Source organism: Myodes glareolus, chromosome 13 (assembly GCF_982192425.1).
Source record: "Myodes glareolus chromosome 13, mMyoGla1.1, whole genome shotgun sequence".
Taxonomy (NCBI): Eukaryota; Metazoa; Chordata; class Mammalia; order Rodentia; family Cricetidae; genus Myodes; species Myodes glareolus.
The window spans coordinates 23,157,981-23,175,846 of record NC_142038.1 but is presented as its reverse complement, the minus strand read 5'-3'; the positions used below and the strand labels follow the sequence as shown (position 1 = coordinate 23,175,846).

General features: G+C 44.9%; 1 protein-coding gene across 11 annotated transcripts in view; it reads left to right on the top strand.

The window, feature by feature from the left end:
• The window catches only part of Nedd4l (NEDD4 like E3 ubiquitin protein ligase), a 325,219-nt gene that overhangs the window by 280,067 nt on the left and 27,286 nt on the right, over positions 1-17,866 (top strand). For 10 of the 11 annotated variants that reach the window (XM_087895985.1, XM_087895987.1, XM_087895989.1 and 7 more), the window contains 6 exons: positions 393-524; positions 1,023-1,142; positions 2,137-2,334; positions 7,107-7,184; positions 9,502-9,556; positions 14,497-14,555. In XM_087895985.1, coding sequence (XP_087752111.1) covers positions 393-524; positions 1,023-1,142; positions 2,137-2,334; positions 7,107-7,184; positions 9,502-9,556; positions 14,497-14,555 — 642 coding nt within the window. The remainder of the gene's footprint in view (positions 1-392; positions 525-1,022; positions 1,143-2,136; positions 2,335-7,106; positions 7,185-9,501; positions 9,557-14,496; positions 14,556-17,866) is intronic. The other variant, XM_087895984.1, reaches the window with a different exon arrangement.

The following is a 17,866-nucleotide window of genomic DNA, read 5'->3' as shown; positions in this document are numbered from 1 at the left end:
TCTTTCAAGCTATGTGGTTTAGCAATGAACTTTAGCAATTGGACCAGGTTATAGTACATTCTCTTTCTCTACAAACACCTTAGTGATGATTGTATTTAAGACCTCCGGGTCTAAGAGCCGGTTTTGTAAGAATGTGAATCCCGCCCTGCCAACTCACAGGAGAGATCGTAGAATCTGTTTCTGACTTCCTGATTGCTCTCTGTATGTGGGTTATGGGCTTTGTTTTGGTTTTGTTTGTCTGGTTTTTTTTTTTTGGTTTTGTTTTTCCCGCTACAAACAGCATTAACTTATCTTGCCCAGAGAAATATACTTTCTAGATGTATGTTACATTGTTAAACTGGTCAGAAGACAAATTCTAGTTGTTAAGTAATAATGATTTCTTGCACAAACAGCCATCAGTGGCCTATGTACATACCACGCCGGGCCTACCTTCAGGCTGGGAAGAGAGAAAAGATGCTAAGGGACGTACATATTATGTCAATCATAACAATCGAACCACAACTTGGACTCGACCAATAATGCAGGTATGAAGATCACCATCCAACCCAAGTCTCAAGGGCCGAGATGTCCTGATCAGCAACATCCCAACCTGATGATGCTAATGGCCTTTTCTGAAAGGCCTGTATTTAAGGCCTCTTCTCACCGAAGACATGTGTTACTCTCCGTAGAATGAATATTTGCCTGAGGATGACTTTGGGCCTTGGATGTATTTATTTTAGTGTGACCTCAAAGATACTTTCAGAAAGTGAGCCTCTGGCCATAGATAGCTCCCTCCCCCCACTCCCACATCCCTTCTTTTCCCAAGGCTAGTTTATATACTGGCCAGTGATTTGTTTTTATTTCTCTTGAATGTGTCTCCCCATCTTTACCCCCATTATTAGGTTTAATTATTTCCTCCGTGCTGTAAATAGACCAAACCTCTCATTAAGGCTCTGTGTGTGTTGTTGTTGTTGGGGTTCATGCTCCTCTCACACACAGGGAGATCCTCATACAAAGCTAACCTGTTTTTGCCTCCAAAATAGCTTGCAGAAGATGGTGCCTCTGGATCCGCCACAAACAGTAACAACCACCTAGTCGAGCCTCAGATCCGCCGGCCCCGTAGCCTCAGCTCGCCAACTGTAACTTTATCTGCCCCGCTGGAGGTGAGAAGGCCGCCTCGTCTAACCAGGGTCACCTCTGTCCTGTGGCTTCTTCATTCGCTCTTTTCTCTAAACTGCACTTCATTCCTCAGGCAGCTTCAGGCCGAGCAGTCGCGGGTTGGTGGTGAAGGCTGGCCTGAGACTGTGTCCATGCTTCTGTGTCTTGCCCCGCTAACATTCTAGACTCTGTCATAATCTTCATTCTCATTTGGGCTGGTGCCACGCTTGGTGCCAATGACTGGCGCCATTCTCTGCTGGTCTTCTACCTTTCCTGTTGTGTTTGCTCCCTCATCAGAACCCATAACTCTTCCAAGTAGCGATGCTTCTGTTGAGTTTTAGAATGCAGTTATTGCTTTGTTCATTTTTTTTCTTTGAATGTAGGGTCTTCCATTGTGTGGGTACATGCCTCTAATGTGTCTTTTCATCTCTTAAAGTCATTGCTGGACATCATCTGCTTGTGCGCTTTCCTGGTTAGGTTTTAGTGGCAGCCCTGAACCTCACAAATGTCACTCAGAAAAGCAAGGAAATTGATGGGTAAATTAAAGTACCCTGAGGCAAGCTCCTACGCAGTGGGAGTGGATGAGGGCTCTTCTAGACTGGTGGGAATGTGGGGTGACGACTGTCATTCCAGGTGGCTGCCTCTACCAATGGAGGTGTCCTTCTGGACTCTAAAACCCGGCAGTGTGTCCATTAGCCGACAGGCTGTTTGAGAGCAGGAGCTCATCCAGCTCACCCTGAAATCTCCACCCATAAAAACGGTATTTTTGGCAGGCATGTTGGGCAACGAATTGTGACTATTCATCCTTGATACTGTTGCGTATCTCACCAAGAGAAAGGTGTAAGCTTAGGTTGGTTTGAAAGTAAATGGAGAAATGGGGTGTAGGGGAGTCTCTCCCTCGCCGCCGTCCAAGGAAGAGCTTCCTGCAGTACCGACTGCATTGTGGCATGTTGAACTGGCACACACTGAAGAGTTCTAACACTCGTTATTGTTCCTTAGGGTGCCAAGGACTCACCCATTCGCCGCGCTGTGAAAGATACCCTTTCCAACCCACAGTCCCCTCAGCCATCACCTTACAACTCCCCCAAACCACAACACAAAGTCACACAGAGCTTCCTGCCACCAGGCTGGGAGATGAGGATAGCTCCAAACGGCCGGCCCTTCTTCATTGACCATAACACAAAGACTACAACCTGGGTAAGGCTGCTGCTTTTATTTGCCTCCGTTTCCACCATGAGCTCCGGTAAATTCCTTTCTTTTCTGACTCGGTACTCTTGGTCCTGGCAGAGGAGTTTCTTCACCAACTCTGAAGCGAGTGTCCTAATGGGCTGGTGGGTGCTGTGGCTGTAGACATAGGTGTTAGCCATTGGGGTACTGTACCAGCTTGGCAGTCCTGGAAAGCTCTGGTTGTAATCATTTGTTCCATTTGCGGGGGCAAAGGTGGCCTTAGCATTGCTAGTCTTTTGACTTCGTCTCATCACATCCTGTGGTGTTAGTGATTGTATTAGGAATCAGGTAACGTCTAAAACTCATGTTTTCTCTATCTCTTTTTGCTATACACATCTTTTACAAGAGGGGTCATTTTCGCTATAGTGCTTATTTCAGATCAGCATTTTCTCTGTCTGGACTACACTTCCTTTCTTCTTCATGGACTAAAAGATTGCCTGTATGACCTGTTCAAACATGACTGTGGTTCCCAGTGAACATTTTGACAAAACTGATTTCTCCTGCCATGCTGCTTGCTCTCACGTGTTCTGAAATCCCACGTGTGAAAGAGCCAGTGTGTTGCAGTTGGGAGAAATGAGATGAAGCCCAGGTGAATGCCTCCATGTCCCCTAGTCAGCTCTCTGTTTCTTCAGCCTAGTCAGAGTGAGCCTTTTTAAGGCAGCGTAGAGTTCTTTTAAAAGTCAGTATTTCTCTGTCACACAGTCCCTAGCCCTGTAATTCAGCCGGACTTGGTTCTCTTGTTTCCAGTTGGTTTGGGTGCAGCAGGAACTTTGTTTTCCTGCCTGTCTAATCTGATCATACAGAACAAGCTCGGGGATTAATGGCACTCTTTCGGTATCTCTTATTGCTTGGGACTCACACGAGTGTTTCCCTGGGTTACTCTTCCGTCTTGGATCAACTGTACACACGTGCGCTCTCAATTCCCGTTTCTAGTTGTGGTGACTGTCCAACTGATGGGACAGCAGTATTATGTTAAGGAAAAGGCTTCACCCAAGGTGACCCTGGCCTGGCTATCATTTACACTCAGACTGTGGTGTAATGTTAATTCAATCCCTTGAGAATCGGTCTAGAGGGCAGCGTGATCCCTGGTGTCCTGTGGACAGAGGTGCAGTGTGTCCCCACAAGGGCATTCTTGGCCACTGGGGTAGGCCTGCACCTTCTTCGGTGGGATGTTTAATGTCCTTGGCTTCCACCACTGAATGCTAAGTAATTACCATAACCCTCCCAATTTACTGATGATCAGAAATTCAGCCGAATTTCCAAATACTCCACAATGAGAACTGCTCTCAGGGCCCTTCCCTGATTTGCAAAAAAAGGAATTTATTTACCTGCCAAGAGCCTTCCCATCAAGATCTGATGACATTCATTTGGTAAGTGGATAACTACCTCTAAGGCATGGAATGACATGGAGGTTTGTTTGACTCACCTTCGAGTCGGAAGATAGCATTACAGGCTTGTGGGCTGGGAAGAAGAAAGCAGCTCTTTGGCAAATGGAACCGTGGAGATTGGTTTGGGGTCTTTTTTAAATTTTTTGTCACTGACACAGAACCTCGGCTGTCTTTCTGGTGTTTCCGTTTTCTGTGGCACTACTGGGGTTCCAAAGCTTTGGCCTGAAACTGGAGCTCCAGAGATACGGGATAAATATCATAAAAGTCAGAGGATTAGTGAATGGAGCCACTGTGGCTTGCCAACATAAGCTATGATTTTAGTAATGTGAACTAGCTTAGTAATCAAATCTCCTAACCTTTTCACAGCCTTCACGCCCCAACTGCAGTAAGTGCGGCTGGGCAGGTTTCATTTTTAATAGCACTGACTTTATTTATTGCTGGCACTGGTGCCAAATGAAACCTGCTCTTAATTACCAGTTGTCTCTTTTTACCCAGATTCTTACTATTGATTTGCCCACTTGAGCATTTAATTTGTTAGAACGTTTCATTGCTGCTGCCATTGAAAATGCTTAAGCCACAGCTGGAAATTCCTCGTTGCCTGTGTTATCTAACACAGACGGAGACACCATACAGCATCGTCATCCTGAAAAGCAGAATCAGAATTGCCTGTCCACCTTGGCAAAGGATGGGAGAAGGCAGGAACAAAAAAGACACTTTCTGGATTCAGGCATATGTGCAGTTGGCATTATGAGGTTCAATGGCTGGATAGCAGCCCTCTGAGTGTTCTAACAGAAAAAGGGAAAACAACCCTGGGAATAGTGAGAGTATCCCTTCTTCACCCTTCACCCTGTACTGTAGGTTCTTGAACTTCACTGGGGGCGTGAGAAGGCGCAGACCACTGTCCCCTTTATATGCACTGAGAGACTGAGAGTCCATTGAAGCGTAGCTGCAATGCACACAGGTGATGAAGGCCGTGTGCCAGCAGTCTAACTGGAATTAAATCTGGCCACGTTTTTAAAAATTAATAATAATGGATGGCTTTGGCCTCACCAACAGCAGTGCATGCTGGGAGTCCCTAGGGACCTCGGCCTTCACACCCCTCTTATTAAGGGAACAGCTGGAAGCATGCATGTTGGTGTATTGATGCCTCTTACAGGACAGAGCATCAAGCTGCTTCACAACAGTGCACCATATGCCTTAAGTTAAATTACAGCTACCCACGTTTACACTAACAAAACTGACTATAGCCTAGGTGTGATTGCTGAGAATAAAAGAAAAATGCACACAGGATTTTTTAACCAATTTGTATGCCTGTATTTTATATATTTTTTAAGTCAGAAAATATCTTTTTATTCTCTCTCTCTCTCTCTCTCTCTCTCTCTCTCTAATACACACACACAACACACACACCCTTCCCAAAGGAAATGGAGGAATAGCCAAGTGTATTTTATTTGCTTGATTGGTTTCTGTTCCCATCATCGAAGACCTCATTAGTAACCCAATCTTACCATTACTTCAGTAGTGTCCATAAGTGCTCTCAGGCCTTAGCTGCCTTGTCACATGTTCATCAGCTACAGAGATGCCTACCTCCTTGAGTTGTCCAAGGGACAGTGGCTTTGGCAGTTCTTACCACATACCCCTTACAGATGGACTTCTGGCAGCTGCAGCCATTATTTTGATTATTGCTGGCACAATAAAATATGAGTCCGTGGCCTGGGGCCTGCCCGTGCTCTGAAGTCTGGTTTCCATGCAAAGCCGCTTTAGCCGCCCTGCAAAGCTGAGCTGTTTTAATGTCTTGCTCCCTTCCCTTTCCTCCCCCAGGATCGGGTATTTCCACTCATCTTAGTTTCTCTTCCTTCTCTGGGCCACCCATCTGTGGCCTGCAGAGCCAGTCGTCCTGTACGGCTGACTTCACTCGTGGCTGGCCTTTCCTGTTAAAGTACCCAGAATCCCCACTTCCTAAAGCTCCCCTAGGCTTTCTGTAAACCTGGCTACTTGGGGTTTCAAGAGTCCCCAGCAGCTGTGGCATCGCCTGTCCCAGCCAGAATTAACACTAAATGAGTACATCTTGTGCAGTTCGTTTAAGTCTTCCGTCCAGTTAACCACCTCCAGCTGATAGCCCGATGGTCAGCTTCTTGGCCTCTCTCAATGCTAAATCCTAGCATAATTCTGTGTGCCGCAGTATGCTACAGAACGCTGGGAATACGACATCTCAGCCTTTTGAAAGATGCATTCGCTCCAGGGTCAGCGTCCGTCACAAAGTGCTCCGATGATTTATGTCTTCAATTAAAATCTCCTCTCGCTTTCAGAAAACGAGGCCACGTGTACTGTTTGTTCTCTTTTACATTCTTGCCACTTACCAAACCCTCTGACTTCGTTATAATTCAGTGCCCCTGGCTTTCACCGTTGGTGCGGGAAACTGATGAAGCAGTAAACCTTCTGATAATTTGACAGCAGTGCAAGCCTGCCTTCACTTTGATGAGATGGAGCTAGTGTCAGACGTCTCAGGGGTTTGCTTTTTACCTTGGGTTGACGGTGTTATTGTTGTGGTTGACTGGGCATCATTCTGAGTTTTATTGTTTTCTAATTTCTCATGTGTAAGAGCCATGGGTTCTCTGAGTCTCATCAAATTCAGCTGGCTCTTTATAAGTGAGGGGCAACTCACAGCTCTGGCAAGTCAGTTGTGGGAGCTGGGTCTCTGATACCATTCTCCTCAGCTAAAGAAACATACACAAGGGATGTTGCAAGATTAGATGTCTAACTATTTTTTTTGCAAACCATAAACCATGAGCCAAGATGCCAGAGTATATATTTCTTGTCCATTGATTCCTCTCCCCCCGCCTCCCTGCCTCACATCCTTTAAGGAAAAAAAATCTTATCAAGTTTTATGTTAAAATATAAATGAGAACCTAACCATCAGAACTCAGTCAGGAGTTTCATGCAGGTTGCCTGCTACCACACATATGATTTCATATGATGAAGCAATCTGTCTCTAGAATAGCACATGGGCTATCTGGTTATACAAGTCTAGAAAGATTTGGGGACACCCAAGTACTAAGGAATGCTAGTCTTAAAGAGTCAGTATTTAGAGACTGTGAACACTCACTCTATCTCCATCTCTGGGGAACAGCCATGCATCCTCCGTTCTGGTTGTCTTTCCTCCTGCGTCTTCTCTAAGTCTTGGGGAAGCAGTTAATCTCTCTTTGAAGTGTTTGTTCTTCTTTCCCAAGACATGGTAGCTAAGCTTTCTCGACCAAGCAGAAAACTTGCCTGGAAACGCGGAGGAAGGGAAGGTGCCACTGAGGATACGCAGGGAGTCCCTCTTAACAGCTGCCATGTACGTTTTTCCTGCAGGAAGATCCACGCCTGAAATTTCCAGTTCACATGCGCTCAAAAGCATCTTTAAACCCCAATGACCTGGGCCCTCTTCCTGTGAGTATGCTTCAGAGACATGCAGTGGTCTGGAAATGTCTGCTTACCTTCTCGGCGTTCCTGGAGAGGTTGTCCGTCTCCTCCAGGCTCTCTGGGTCCTTAGAAGGGCTAGATGTTAGGGCAGCCTGAAAGGCACATTATAGTGTATGCAATACCAGTACTTGTAAAAGAAGGCTTTTAATTACTAGCCCTTGGTAGACGTTAGCTTTTGATCTAGGACATGTGCAGAGGTGCACACCACAGGTGGCACTTTTAGCAGCATGCATTTATTTTGTAACTTAGCAACCACCAGCTTCAGCCATACTTCTAAGTCATAGGAACAAGCTCGTGAAAATACTGTGGAAGGAAAAGGCACCAATAACCAAAGGAAGTTAGTCTCCAAGTCCTTTAACCTATAGATTTTTTGAAGTGTTTTCCCTTTGTTGTGGATTCTTTATAAACCTCTGGGGGGGGGTTGGTTTTTGTTTTCTCTTTGGGAGCATGACATAATTTGGTCTGTACTGAGTTTGGGGTGAAACTTTTACTGTCTGCCTTTTTCTACCGCGCACCCTCCATAAAAAATGCTAAAGGTACAGAGACAGGGTTGGGTTGGATTTGGTTTGGTTTTGATTTGGGGTTCTAGTTATTTTATTTATTTATTATTTTTTTAGCCTGAAGTCAAAATCCCTCTGCTCTCACTTCCCACATGCTAGGATAGCTACGCAGACCGCTATGCCCAGCCTCTGGCATTGTTTGTAAATGGAAATGGTTTTCTTTTCCAAGGATAAGAGCCTTGTTGTTGCTGTAGTACAGTAGACTATGGCAACACTTGGGACACAAAGTTACAGGCTAGTCTTCATCTTGAAGTTAACCCTCACCATCCAGATGTCATTGGTTTCTGTCTTCTGAGGGAAGCAATCAAAAGGGAAGCGTTTAAAGCACAAGAAAACCTCCTGGGCTGGGGAGACGGCTCAGTGTATAAGTGTGCTTGCTGCACAAGCATGAGGACCCACGTTTGAATTCCTGGAACCCACGTGCAAAGCTAGACTTGGCCACGTGCATGCCTGTAGCCCCTGGTGCTGGGGGTCAGAGGCAGACTGAAGAGTCAGTCACTGGCGCTTACTGGATGCTAGGCTAGCTCTGAGTTCAGTAAAAGATCTTCTCAAAACAGGACACCAGTGCCCTCCTCAGACTTCCACATACATGGGCATGTACACCTGCATACTCATGTGCACATACACACACACACACACACACACACGAATCCTGCCCCCCAAAAAAAAGTCTATTGTTTGACTCTTTTCTGTTTCTGCGTCAGTAAGGCACGCTGACCTTATCTTAAAAAGTACCCAGATGTTGGGGCTGTGACTCAGCAGGTAAAGCACCTACTATGGCAGTGTAAGGACTAGAGGTGAGAACCTTAGAGCCCACATCAAAGACCACAGATCCAGATGAGTGAGGAGGCAGAGAGAGACTCAATGCCCAGAACAGGCTGGTTAGCAGACCAGCCAGAAAGGAAAGCTCCAGGCTCTCTGAGACTGTCTTCCTTGTTAGGATAGCGCCATCAAAGAAAGCAGCAGACATCAACATCAGACCCCACACCTATTTCCACACTTATGCATGTGCGCCATCCTATACGTACAGCCAGATGTGTACGCAGAGGCAGGGCGGGAAAGGTGGTTGGTTACCCAGAGCTTTGAGTTCTTCCGTTTAAATGGTGAGAGTCCTCAGCCCTGGGTTACTCGGCCATTTAATAAGGAATAAAGCCACTGTGTGCTGCATGTTTAAACGAGTCCTCCTTCTCCTTCCCTGAAGTACACAGTAGGTGTTTTAACTAAATGAACTCTCCATACTGAACTCTTTAAAAATATATCTTAGATTTATTTTTCGTGTGTCTTATTGTTTGGCCTGAATGTGTATGTTTATACTATGTGTATGCCTGGTGCCTACAAAAGTCAGAGGAAGGCATCAGAGCCAACTGGGATCATGGATGGTTTTGAGGCACTGTGTGGGTGCTGGGAGACAAACCCAGGTCCTTGACAAGAGCATCAAGTGCTTTTAATGTCTGAGTCATCTCTCCAGCCCCATTTTCTGAATTCTTGAACAGGTTACTGGGGTACCCATAGAGCGTCATTTCTGGTCCTTCATACAGGGAAAGCTTGGGCTGACGCAACTTGTTAGCTGTGCCCCCAAGTTAGCATTGTTTGACAGAGTCTCCATATGAAAGTGTCCCTAGCAGGGAAGGGTAATGAAGAGTCCTGGAGATTTAGTGTCGCCTTCGGTGTGGGAACCACTAACTGATGTCTCTCCTCTCTCCCTCGCTTTTCCCGGATGCTAGCCTGGTTGGGAAGAAAGGATCCACTTGGACGGCCGAACGTTTTACATTGACCATAGTAAGTAGAGCCTGCTGTACTCACAGATGTGACGGGCGCTGGAAGGGGAGGGTAACACACCGTGACAGTGAAGCTTTGTCATTTTACTCCCTGTCCAGGTAGCCAGGTGTTGTGTGGCGAGAATGAGCCCAGAGAGTCAGTGCCCTTGTACGGTACTGTGCCTTCGTTCCAAGTCTGCCTCAGAGTAGTCCCTTGAGCTTTCACCCAACCTGACCTTGTGACCTATTAACTTTTTTTTTAATTAAAAATTTTTCATTGACAGTCCTTTGATTTTTTTTTGCGCTTTTAATAAGTACACTCTGGACATAGAAAATAAGATTAGAAGTGATGATTTAGTTTGAAATAAACAAATCCATGCGAACGGTGTTTTCGGCTGCGTATGCTTTCGGAACCCTGTCTTGGCGGAGTGCCCGTTCTGACCTTATTTTCTATCGTAGCATGTGTCCTTGCACCCGGCACACTAATGATATCTGTAGTGTATTTGCTGAAGACGTTTGCTTTAGCACCTGTGAATACACGTGTGCTTTCTCATTTCATCTAAAAGTTAAACTAATCAATGTTTGCTTTTAGTCAGAGAGTTGGTTTTGGAGGGTTGTGGGGGGGATTCTTTCTTGAGACAGTGTGTTCTTCGTGGAATTATATTTGTATATCCCTAAAACTTAGGAAGGAAGGAAGGAAGGAAGGAAGGAAGGAAGGAAGGAAGGAAGGAAGGAAGGAAGGAAGGAAAAATAAGGCTTCAAACAAAGTTCAAATCCGGGCGCAGTCGGTAGTATTTTGTTCTGTGCTTTCATTTAGTTTGTAAGCAGGAAGCGAGCACAGGTCTCAGGTTTTGATAACTGAACAGAGTAGACTGGTGAGCCTTTTGTTGGGAAGTCTCACCCCAGGCAATGCTCACATACAGGCTGGTGACCATCTTGGCAGAGGAGGTTGGTTAACTCCTCTGAGTGTCACTAGGGGACCTAGTATACTCCAAGAACTTGCCTTCAGATATGAGGTTTAGTGGGTTTGAAGTCAATGAGAAGGCCCAACCAAAACCCAGAATATTTAGGGGGTTGGGCCACCTTTGAACTTAAGTCAGATTATTTCGAACTATATAAACTGTAATTTTTGTCTTTGTTCAGAAAAACAAATACTGAGTTATGTACTTTGCCGCACCATACTGCAAGCATCCCATTGTCAACACAAACACTCTCAATATATCGGCTTGTGTTACCTTCCCCCAAAATACTGTTTATTCTGAATTCTGAGAATTTTCTAACTGGGGCTAGGTGACGCTCTTAGTGCCACTAAAAACAGTTCTCCCAAATTTACCAAGCTTTGCCCTGTGCAACCATAAAGGGATTTGTGGCAGTGATACCATCTCTTGTCTTTCCCTCAAAATCCAATGTGTCAAGTAGAAAGCCCTGTCTTTTTCAAAGGCTTTCTCAGGTCAGTGGGTACTCCCCAGAACAGCTTCAATCACCTGATGGATATGATTTAGGAATTTCTTAGCTTTAGAGTGAAGTCCCTCTTCCCAAACAGTTAGCTAGCAAAACCCACCATTCCCCTTTGCCCTCACCCTGCCCGCAGGTCAGGAATGAGGCTTCTCTCCGCCATAGGTGTTTCCTGCACTAACAGTGCTTATTCACCCTCTGAGAGGCAGACTTTCAGCACTGGATGCTCAGGTTTGAACAGCTTGGTTCACTTGGTGGATATTTATTGATGAGGATTTATTTATTGATATTTATTGATTGATGAGCTCCTTCTGGGTAAAGTGCTAGAAACATATCTAGAATGAAATCTCTGGCACTCTTGGGGAAAATATTTTTCTTACAGACCAGATGTGCCCAGAAGCTGAGTCATTGGCGGTTGTCTCTCAAATACAAAAGTTAAAAGAGAAATTCCATTAATTTTTGCGTTACCAAACCTATGGGCAGCAGCTGCAGTGGCTGAGTTTCTCATCTTTTGCCTCCTCCTTGTCATTTGATTTGAATTTCATGCCTCAAAGGTAAAAGGCGTGTTTTGATTCAGAAGTTCTTCTCTAAGACACCGGCTAACTGTCCACCCCTCATTCATCGGCTGACAATACTTGACTGCAAAGCCACTCTGTAGCTCAGGAAAATGTGTGTGGACTTTATTTTCACTATTAGCATCATTAAGTCATTGCAAAGATAATGGTGGATTTTGCTAGATAACTATTTGAAAATAGGGACTTCGTTCTGAAGGTAAATAAACTCCTAAATCTTATCCAACAGCCGATTGAAGCTGTTTTAGGGGTACCTACTGGATCTCCCATTAAATGATGAGGCATGCTCAGCAGTGGAGAGGAATTGTGGGATTGGACACCTATAACCCCTGTCCTCAAGGGCCCTTGTACAGTAGAAAGTGCCCGAAGCTGTCTTACATATTTTGTTGGAAAGCGAGCCTGTTATCTGGGTGTTCAGCTTGATGGTGGCTGAAGATGGCTTTCTGAGTTATGTTCTCTTTCAGGCAGATTTTGGGCAGGAATCACACAGTGGAAATCAATTTCCAGATATGGCCAGCAGCTCACACACTGGGAATGGAGATTGCCCCATGGGCTCTGTCTCTGAAAACCCTAAAGCTTTAGTCATGATTTGTTTGTATGTGTCTAGATATTTGCAAGAGCGTGACTGGTCATACTCTACCATCCCCAAGGGCAGTGGCTCTCAATTTGTGGATCACAACCCCCCAGGGGTCACATAGCAGATAATCCTGCACATCAGATATTTGCATTACAACTCATAACGGTAGCAAAATTTACAGTTCTGAAGTAGCAACGAAAATAATTTTATGGTTAGGAGGATCACCATAACATAAGGCACACTATATTAAAGGGTTGCAGTATCAGGAAGGTTGAGAGCCGCTGCCCAAGGGAATGCAGTCCTGTTCTGCCTGCTCAGCACGTAAAGGAGGCTGGCGGTGTCTCTGCAAACAGTGAGAGCTTCAAAGGGCTTTCTGTAGTCCAGCGACAGTGGTCGGATATACCCTTGAGAATAAACTTGGAGCAGCCCTGGGGAGGAAGTCTTGAATAGAGGCCAGTTAGGCCATGGCACTGGAAGTCTAGAGCAAGAAGAGAAACGATGGCGGTTGTTGGTCACCAAGGACATGGGCAGGTCAGTGGATTATGACCCTGCTTTTGCCACTGAGGCAGAGACCTGGCACAGACAGTTTCAAAGAGGAAGAATTTAATGGGGCTCACGCTTTCAGAGGTCTAGCTGGTCCTTTGCTCCGTTAATTCTAGACCATCGTGGCGATAGAAAAATATGGCAGAGGCTGTTCATCATGGCAGACAGGAGGAGAGCGACAGAATGTGTAGGCTGATGGGCCTTCTCACTTTCCTTTTAGTCCATCCTAGCACCCAGCTCGCAGGATAGAGCTGCTCTTTCCACAACCCCCTCAGTTAATCCTCCCTGGAAAAGCCCTCACAGACACACCCTGTGGTTGGCTTCACTAATCTCAATTCAGGCAAATCAACCATCTGGATTAATCCTTGGGCTGCTGACTGGAGTGTCAGGTTACAGGGGCACTCCTTGGTACGGGTGACCACCTGCTCAGGATTCTAAGGGGACCCCTGTGCAGGTGTCAGGGCTGGAGTCTGACATTCAGTCTGGTCATAAGATGTGGAAGTCCTCGTGTGTTGGGAGTGGTTGGTTTATCTCCTGTTTTGATGACAAACATCCAGCCACCACAGATACGACCCAAGCTGCAATACAAAGACACGGTTCTATCCAGCTGCATCCGGCTGTAACCCCCTGTATTCTGTGACCTATATTTGATTGGGTTTGATTTTTCTATCATCTCAGTAGCAGCTTTTACTTTCCACAGTCTGCTCTTTTTGGAAATTAGACAGCCTAAAATACCGCCTGAGTCCGCCAGTGCTCCCTGAAGTGATTGAGCTTTTCCTTCACCTACGTTTCCTGCCCAACCAAAAGACACAAATAAGCATAAATTAGCATTGTAAAGGTGTAGCTTAGGGTTTTGATGTTTATTTTGCACTTTTGTGAAGTTAATAATGTCAGGATTAAAACATTTAGCTGAGGTACTTGTTAAAGTTGAGTCTGCGAGTTACCATAAGCACACCGCCAGGCTAAGAATGAACAGGGTGATCTTTCAGGGAGAAATAATCCCCCCTTTCTTTCTTTTCACTTTAGAGGTACTGAACCCCAACCTGCCCTCTCCATACCATCTGAATCCCTCAGACCTCCGCCTGGTGCCATGCACACACAGGCCTCTCTGAGGCCTTTTAATCGTGCACAGGTGAAAACGCTCACAACCCAGGCCATGGCTCTACGCCATCCCATCACCTGGGCGAGTGAGGGGGCAGCTGCTGAGAAGCAGTTTTGTTCACACCCCGCTCTCTGCTGAGCGAGGTTGCAAGGAAACCCATTCTCTGGAACCCTGTCAGCTGTATCTTAATTCTTTTTCATTTTTCTTGGTGACCGCCTCTGCTGCTTTGGTTGTACGTGCCTGTAAGAGGTGCATGGGGTGGATTATTCATTTGTTCAATATAGAATCCTTACTTGAAAGCCGTTTTTCAACATTATAAGCAGATTTTAAGAAGTATTTGAAATGAGAACAAAAAAACAAACATGTGTATGCGTGTTAACTTCCTAGGGAACTGAAACTTCTTAGACCTTTTGGAAATCAAGATCAAGTTATAAATCCTTGCGAGTAAAGGGGTTTATAATTGCAGATTTACCAGACTGCTCGCTAGAAACTGCAAAGAAGTGGTCTTAATTTTGTTGTGCATTTTTAATTTCTTTTAACTAATATATATGTTTGCCATGGACAGCAGAGTTACCTTCTAACCCCCAATACTAAATGCTCCCAGGGGTCAAGCCAAAGGGGCTGGATGGACTTTGCAGAAGGAAATCCTTTCTTAAACATCCTGTATACAAAATGAACTGGAACTAATTCACTCATGTTTTTAATGTTTTCAGACAGCAAAATCACTCAGTGGGAAGATCCGAGACTACAGAACCCAGCCATCACCGGTCCGGTCAGTATTCTCCTGTTCCTTTCCTTCATAGGAGCTGTGGCTGCTTCTAACACACCCTTCCTGTTTATTCCTTGTTACTGTGATGTCTAGAGGCTGCTGGGGATGAGTAGTTTAAGATTCAGCCCAGCTCTTCAGTGAGTTTTCCAAATGGGGTACAGCTGCCTGAGCCTTCACTTCAGACCGGAATTACAAAGGAAGAGAAAATAGTGTTATAATAGCGAATTGAAACATTTTCTTCCTGGTCCCCTCTAAAAGGGTTTAAATGTATAATCAGGATTTTTCTCCTTTTTTTTTTTAACAGTAAAGCAGAGTTTGGTTGAAAATATTTTAATATAGGCTTAAGTATGAGAATTAAGAGAAAGAGAGGGACTCAGAAAAAAAAGAGATACCTTTACCTTAAGTGTGGATGCAGGCTCCTTAAGAGAGAGGCATTCAGCTGTGCAGTGGTGGTACACGCTTTTAATCACAGTACTCAGGAGGCAGAGTTAGGCAGATCTCTGAGTTCAAGGTCAGCCTCTTCTGCTGGGTAATTTCCAGGACAGCCAGGGCTACACAGAGAATGTCTGTCTGTCTGTCTGTCTGTGAGAGAGACAGAGAAAGAGACGGGGGGGGGGGGGGGGGGGTCCGCAGGTACTCATTTTTATAGGCTGCAAAACCAAGCAGTGCATTTATAGGATGCTGTCATTTGTTTTAGGACAAGGATAATAAGTGCACACTAATCAGCTGGAGTCTGTTCCTCCTTTAAAAGCCTGTCGAGAAGAGGATGCAAAGCTGTGGGTCACGCATCCTCGATTCTGCTGACTCACTGACTTTGTCCTAGAGCAGCTCACACATGCTGGCTAGCAAATGCCCCTCCAGCTTAGGGGTACGATCCCCTGAAATTTCACAGCACACTGTATTCATAGGCATGCTAGGGACAAACTCCTCAGCAGGGAGTACATGGAGATAAGTCGGGGTGATAGAGACAGGAAATTGACTGGGACCAACAGGAGATTGCAAATTTGGGTCCTTTTAAAATAATTTAAGAGCACTCCAGCACAAGTTTGGGCCCATCAGTGTTTTTTCATTAACAGGGGAAGTACTCACGAGGCTCCTCCCCCCCCAAACTATTGGCAGTTAATGGTTGCTGAGGGTGGAAGGCAGGACGATTTCTTCAATGATGTAACCACAGATACACTTGGTCCCATTCTGGGAAATCCTTTTCTCCCATGCACATGCAAAAAGTCCCAGTTAAACTCAGTGGGTCACAAACAAGGAAACCCACAAAAGTAGGAAAAGGCGTGTTAGAAAGATGTGTTTTATCAGGAATGAGCATGGGTTGGGGAGGGGAGCGTGAAGATGACTCACGTTCGTTATGCGCAATTGTGAAACTGTCAAAGAATTTCAGGAGGAATCTAGAGCCAATGGAACCAATGTGCTGAGCGAAGAGTCTTAAGAGCTGGAGAGAAAATGCTTAATTTTATGGCATCGATCTGATCTGTTTGGAATTATTCTTAAATTGCATGTTCATTTTGTTTGGAAGCTTAAGTCTAACCATACAGATGCGTGTGGACCAGTAGCTTCCCTTCAGCCGTCCATTTGATGAACTGAGTGACAGTTTTCTGTGGAAAGCCCGGTTAGAAGAAAGCTGATAACCTTTCCTTCACGGAGCTTTCTGAATACTCCCTCACTGCTGGGGTGGCTTCTTTGTAACAGAGTTGTAGCCACAGTTCAGTGTATTTCCCTACAGTTGTTGGAAACAATGTGAACTACAGACATTGCTTTCTCTAGACACAGACTTGCCAAGCTCGGCTCTCTCCAAAGATTTCCACCGTTTGTCTATCACCCACCTCTGTTCAAATAGTGCTTGCTAGTTATTGGGAGTTATTTAGCCAGATGTGGTGGCACATATCTGTAATTCTACTCTAGTGAGGCTAAGAATCAAGAGTTCAAGGCCAGGGTGAGCCACTTAGCAATATTCTGTCTTTTAAAAAGGAAGAAGAAAATTACTTGACGTCCTAAGCTTGGACAAATTAGTCCCAAGAAATCTCTTTTAACAGGAGCCTTGTTTATTCCCCTTATTAGAAACAGTGCTTCTTTCTGTAGGAATATGGGTAATAACAATTTAGGGAAGACATTTGGTTCTCGTAACACTCATTTCTAAATAGTTGGGAATTTCCATATGATTTTTCTTCTTCACTTATAGATTAAATAAGAATCTTCCTTTTATCTATGAACATGTAAGAAAGGTCTCTTACTTTATTACATAGTAGCTAGAGAATATTGCCTGAAATGTTCATGGACAGAGAATATGAGTGAAGGATTTTTGATTTGGTTTTGGTTTCCTGAGATAGGGTCTCCTTATGTAGCCTTGGCTGGCCTGGAACTCACAAGAGCCACTGTGCCTAGAAGCTGTGAAATTTTTATGATACTTCTGATTTCCTTGAAGGCATGGTCATTATTAGAAAATGATCTCTGTGTGTGTGTGTGTGTGTGTGTGTGTGTGTGTAGTGTGTGTGTAGTGTTGGGTTTGGTAGTACACACCTCTAATCCTAACACTTGGGAGATATAGGCAGGTGAATTTCTGTGAGTTCAAGACAGACCTGGTCTACATATCGAGTTCCAGGCCCATCAGAGCTATCTGGTTGGTAAGACCCTGTTTGTAAAAAAGAAAAAGAAATTTGGGGGTGGGGGGGGAGGTGGAAAAGCCTTTCTTTGTATGTCAGTCAGGAAAAGCCTGAGTGTTAGGTGACCACATATACTTGCAGTGTAGTTTTTCTGGCAGTAGAATCCTGTCATGATAGCATCAACATCTACATATCAGTTTTGTCTGAAATTCATCTAAATTATATTCACGTTCTCTCTTCGTTAGTATGTGCCTGGTGTTTTGTCCCTTAATTTGCTGGGCTTTTTCTTCTTTTCTTACCTTCTATACAAGTATTTTAACTTCCCCTGTTTCTTTAGATAATATACTTTGTTTTAGTGTTCGCACTAAGGTAGTGTGTGTTAGTGTTCCGTGTGTGTGTATATTTGTGTGTATGCACAAGTGTGTGAGGTCAGAGGTCAGTATCCAGTGTCACTCTCTGTCACTCTCCAACTCAGTCTTTGAAGCAGGGTCTCCAGCTGAGCATAGAGCTCACTGAGGTAGCCAGTGAGCTTCAGGGGTCCTCCTGTGCTGCTCCCCAGCACTGGAATTCTAGGCATACACCACCACTCGGCCCCAGAGAAGTGCAGTCAGGTCCTCAGACTCACAGTGCAAGCTTTACTGACAAAACTATCTTTCTATCCCCACTTAAAAGCTTTAAATAACCTTTGACATAAAAATAGAATTA